General features: G+C 44.5%; 1 protein-coding gene across 1 annotated transcript in view; it reads right to left on the reverse strand.

The window, feature by feature from the left end:
• Nucleotides 1–3,390, reverse strand: part of C5H1orf198 (chromosome 5 C1orf198 homolog) — a 92,679-nt gene extending 89,289 nt beyond the window's left edge. The window contains exon 1 of the mRNA XM_069769127.1: nucleotides 2,870–3,390. Coding sequence (XP_069625228.1) covers nucleotides 2,870–3,211 — 342 coding nt within the window. The 5' untranslated portion in view covers nucleotides 3,212–3,390. The remainder of the gene's footprint in view (nucleotides 1–2,869) is intronic.
• Nucleotides 3,391–6,000: the final 2,610 nt, after the last annotated feature.

The following is a 6,000-nucleotide window of genomic DNA, read 5'->3' on the forward strand; positions in this document are numbered from 1 at the left end:
CAAACAATAACCAACAAATTCTGGCAAAATGCAAGCATTGATTATGCAAGAATGGACTGCTATCAGTCAGGATTTGGTCCAGAAGTTGATTGAGAGCATGCCAGGGAGAATTGCAGAGGTCTTGAAGAAGAAGGGTCAACACTGCAAATATTGACTTGCTGCATTAACTCATTCTAACTGTCAATATAACCTATTGGTACTCATAATATGATTGCAATGATATTTCTGTATGTGATATAAACATCAGACAAACACTAATAAAAACCAGAGGCCAGCAGATCATGTGAAAATATAATTTTGGTGTCATTCTCAAAACTTTTGGCCATGACTGTATACGTTACCCTCATCTTTTTCCCACAGCCACACACAAAAAAAAAAATCTGCCCTGTATAGCGGGGAACAATATGAAGGTTTCCATTCCCATTCAAGTGAACCTGGATGGAAAACAGGCACATAAGATTCAATTATGCCTTGCCTACTGACGAAGAAGCAATACCGAGTCCTATATCAGACATGTGAACGTAAGCAGGATCATTTATTGTTCCATGAAAGCTATTTTGTTGGATTTGTTATGATGGCCTTCGTATTAACCTAGAGACCAGTATACACTAAAATACATGTTCCATTTCCAAATATTTTTGTTAAGATAACTTTTAATAAAATAATAGGTTTTATTTAAAAAAAAAATCTATATATCTCCATTAAAAGTTATTGATGTCAACAAACCTAAGTAACCAATAAAATCCTGCAAAACATCCAACATCCTATAAAGAACAATGTATTGAGAATAATATAGGTATATAAGCAAGAAGTATCGTGCAAGACTGCTCATCTCTATGACATGGCCGGCCTAATAAGGAGGTGGGAACACTGGGTCAAAGACCTATGATGCCAGGGGTGGGAGAAGTCAATGGACATGTAATCCTGTCAGATGCAAATAGGTTACAGGATCTGTATCTCCATAGCATTCTGACCACAACCCCATATAGAATAATAAATATACTAATATTCTTACCGGAAGTTAATGAAATGTTTCATCATATTTTACCAATAATCAACATATAAAACAATAATTGTACACATACGTGTTCTTACCAGGAATTGATTGAATATGACACTGGGCATGTGTATTCATGATATATCACCTATAATACCCACAAAGAACCATTATACCGATATTCCTATCAGAAGTAGATGAAGTATGTTCCTGGGCATGTGTATTTGTGATATTTCACCCATAATCCCCACACAGAACAATAATTATACCCATATTCCTATGAAATGTTGATGAGATATATCACCAGGCGTGTGTAACCCGATATTCTACACATAATCCCATGTAGTTACAATCTTTTTTCCCTGGTTCTATTATTAAACTTTAATCCAGCCCTGTGGATGTTCTGATTCATTTAAAGGGAACCTGTCACCCCGTTTTTTGAGATTGAGATATAAATACTGTTAAATAGGGCCTGTGCTGTGCGTTACTATGGTGCAAAACTCGGCTTTGGGAAAATGGCCGCCGCGATCTCTTCTGCGCACGCGCGGCATCCCGCGGCCATTTTCCTGAAGCCCCGTGCAGCAGAGCACTACATCTGCGCACGCGCGGCCCCAGGAAGATGGCCGCCCGCACCGATGAAAGGAATGACAGCGCAGATCGCGCACTGTGTCTTCACGTGGGCACAGGGAATCCGGACCTTGGACATGCGCACACCACTACGCCACCAACGGAAACCTGGGGAAGAAAAGAACGCTGTGAACACGCCCACCTGACCAGACCAGCCTGATTGACAGGCGAAAACGCCGACTTTGGTAATGTATTTCTCGGCATACATGGGGAATCAGGGTACACTACATACACTATAGTAACGCACAGCGCAGGCCCTATTTAACAGTATTTATATCTCAAAAAACGGGGTGACAGGTTCCCTTTAAGTATTTCCATTGAATTCCCTTCTTGCTATATTACAAGAAGTCATTTCCTGGGCTGCATTTGTAAAATGTGCTGCCATCTACTGGTGGAGTCTAGTATTGCAGCCCATCATCCCAATATGCAGTTTAGTCCGTCCCAGATCTGCTTGACGCCGCTTATGCCCCGGCCCCCGAGGGCTGGCATCGGGCACAGATTGACTACTCTTCACTTCTGAAGCGGTGCTCAGCAGTGATCCAAGCCTACTTGTTGGTGGTTTCCATCTAGCAACAGGTTATTCCCGTACTGCAAGAGTAAAAATAAGTTAGAGATGAAGCAAATATACTGGCTATTACCTTGTGCACTCAGGGCTGATCAGTGGCATAGAGGGCGGCCACGAGGATCTGTGCAGTCGCCCACAGCATTGTTGGACATGGTCATTATGGATGATCATTTAAAAATATATAAAAATAAGGACCTGTTCATACAGTCATCAAGAATTCTACCTGGAAGCATATGACAGATCTGTCATTTTATGGGGTGTAATAGAGTGTAAAGCCTATCTAATGAATGAGTGCAGACTTTCCAGGCCTAGTACTAATGATGGCGCCAGCGTTATGAAGCCTCATATTGCCATGTAAACATGATGTAGTGTCCCATAATATTTGTACTATAAGCAGATCCAGTAGTCAGACATGTCCCCACCTCTGTCACCATGTGGCCCCCCAACACTGTGATATCAGGCGGTGTGAGGGGCCAGAAGTACAGGCAGCCTACTGTCCCAACCCCAGGACATTCTATAATCATCTGATCCCTCCAAAATATTACATCCCCTAGTTCACTTGTCTGTGGCTTCCTCTTCTGAATACTACTGTGAAATGCTGTGGATTTTACGTGTGACCACAGCCATGACTAGTGTCCACGGGGTCTCTGTGGTGCCCACCTCCCTAGCACAGCACCTACCTCCTCCCCAAAGTGCACCACCTTCTGTCCGGTGTGGGTCTTGAGCACCGGGTAACAGGGCACGGACTCGGTGTGGCCGGGGCTCCGGTGCAGGGCATATCTCTTCTCCAGCTCCGGGTCCACCATGCTCTTGTCTATGGCTTCCTCCTGCTCCTTGGGCTGCATCTTCTCCCACTGAGCCCCATAGCGCTCCCGCACCCGCTCCTTGTCCTGCATGATCTTCTTCGCCATGGAGTTCAGGGAGGAAAAATAGGCAAATCTGTTCCTCTCCTTCTCGTCCAGGGGTCGGTTCCCCGACACCGAGATCCGGGCTGCGGCTATTGCCGCCGCCATAGAAGCCATGTCCTGTGTCCTTTGTGTGGCTCAGCTGTGTCCCTGACAGGCTGCAGCTCGACTGGCACCGAGCAGACGGAGCAGCAGCCCTCAGTCCTCCTCCCTCAGTCCTCCTCCCTCAGTCCTCCTCCCTCAGCTCCTGTACATTCTGCAGGAACAGTGACTTCCTTTATTCTCCTTCCCTCCACAGACACACGCCAGCCTCCATGTCTCCTTATATGTGGCTTCCTCTGCTCAGCACTGCCCTTCTCCAGCCTCCTGGTGCCATTCTGCTCTGCCCCCATTACTTCAGAAGCAAATATTATCATCACCTACACATTCTGCTGGAGAAGTAGTGTGAGGCCATATGTTCACACGTTCAGTATTTGGTCAATAGTTTACCTCAGTATTTGTAAGGGTATGTGTCCACGTTCAGGATTGCATCAGGATTTGGTCAGGATTTTATGCAGGTAAAATCCTGAACAAATCTGCACCTGAGGTCACTGGCAGGTCACCTGCGCTGTCCTTGCATTTTTTCTGCAACATAGGACATGCTGCGTTCTTAAAAGACACGCCGCATGTGCGTTTTTGCGGGTATGCCGCATGCGTCTTTGGAGACAGGATTTCATGAAATCCCCTCCACTATGCTGTAACATCTGGACGCTGCGTTTTTGACGCTGTGGCTCAACGCTGCATCAAAAACGCAGCGTTTCCTGAACGTGGAAACATACCCTAAGCCTAAGGCCGGCATCACACTACCGTAGAATACGGACGAGTGCTATGCGAGAAAACATCGCACTCGGGCCAGTGTTAATCTATGGGGCAGCTCCCATCACCGTATTTTTTCTCAGGCGTATTCGACGTGTGTGTAAAATTGCAGCATGCTGTGATTGTACGTGTATATCGTCTGAGACTCGCCAATGCAAGCCTATGGGTGTGAGAAAAACTCAGACGCCACACGGACCATCCATCTAGCTTGTGGCAAATACGTACACATTTTCCTCATTTCAGCCCATTGAGCAATTTCATTCAATGGTGAAAATCAGAGAGAAATATAAAGCCATACGCATGTCATACGGATACATAGGTGCGAGAAAATCGCATCATTGCATTGCAAACGCATTACACACGGATGACCATACGGAGAACACTTGTGCGACTCTCGGCAGGGAAACTCGCACCGATTTTTCCATACGTTTAGTCCGACTCTGGTCTAAACCAAAGGAAAAGTATAATAGAAACACGTCACCACTTCTGCATTTTTCACCCTCTCCTGGTTTTGGATTACAAATACTGAGGTAAAAAACTGAACAAACACTGAATGTGTGAACGTGGCCTTACACAGTGAGTGCTTCACTCTTGCGCCAACCACCAATAAAGGTAGATAGATATATGAGCAGAGCACACCACTAATATACAAGTCATACCAATACTGAACTTGTGCTACATATTGTAGTGAACCATAGTAACAATATCGAAAGAAGAAAAAAGGACTACATGAGGCCGGCTTCACACTCAGCGTATGAAAATACGGTCCGTATATTACGGCCGTAATACGCTGAAATGTCCCGAAAATAGTGGTCCGTAGCTCCTCCGTAGGCAGGGTGTGTCAGCGTTTTTTGCGCATGGCATCCTCTGTATGTAATCCGTATGGCAGCCGTACTGCGTGGTTTTCTCGCAGGCTTGTAAAACCAACATACCGCTATAGAAATGATCCATGTGTCCCAAAAAGAAAAAAAAAAATATATATACTGTCTATATATATATATATATATATATGTCAGTGAGACACATATATGTATATATACAACTATTTATTCCAGCGCTATACAGCTTGAAAGCCGGTAATTCAATTACCGGCTTTTTCTTTCTCCTTCCTATAACCCGACATGATTTGAGACATGGTTTACATACAGTAAACCATGTCTTCTCTCCATTTTTTTTGCAGATTCCACACTACTAATGTCAGTAGAGTGTATCTGCAAAATTTGGCCGTTCTAGCTCTTAAAATAAAGGGTTAAATGGCGGAAAAAATTGGCGTGGGCTCCCGCGCAATTTTCTCCGCCAGAGTAGTAAAGCCAGTGACTGAGGGCAGATATTAATAGCCTGGAGAGGGTCCATGGTTATTGGCCCCCCCCTGGCTAAAAACATCTGCCCCCAGCCACCCCAGAAAAGGCACATCTGGAAGATGCGCCTATTCTGGCACTTGGCCACTCTCTTCCCATTCCCGTGTAGCGGTGGGATATGGGGTAATGAAGGGTTAATGCCACCTTGCTATTGTAAGGTGACATTAAGCCAGATTAATAATGGAGAGGCGTCAATTATGACACCTATCCATTATTAATCCAATTGTAGTAAAGGGTTAAATAAAACACAAACACATTATTTAAAATTATTTTAATGAAATAAAAACAATGGTTGTTGGAGTATTTTATTCTACGCCCAATCCAGTCACTGAAGACCCTCGTTCTGTGAAAGAAAAAACATAATAAACCAACAATATACTTACCCTCCGCAGATCTGTAACGTCCAACGATGTAAATCCTTCTGAAGGGGTTAAAACATTTTGCAGCAAGGAGTTCCGCTAATGCAGGCTGCTCCTCGCTGCAAAACCCCGGGGAATGAGGCTAAAAATAGATCAATGAGCTATATTTAGCTTCATTTGCGGTGAGGCGCCCTCTGCTGGATGTTCATAGATCGTGGGAACTTACCTAGAAAGCTCCCAGGCTTGTAAACCATGTCTCAAATCATGTCGGGTTATAGGAAGGAGAAAGAAAAAGCCGGTAATTGAATTACCGGCTTTCAAGCTGTATAGCGCT

The sequence above is a fragment of the Ranitomeya imitator genome, chromosome 5, assembly GCF_032444005.1.
Source record: "Ranitomeya imitator isolate aRanImi1 chromosome 5, aRanImi1.pri, whole genome shotgun sequence".
Lineage (NCBI taxonomy): Eukaryota > Metazoa > Chordata > Amphibia > Anura > Dendrobatidae > Ranitomeya > Ranitomeya imitator.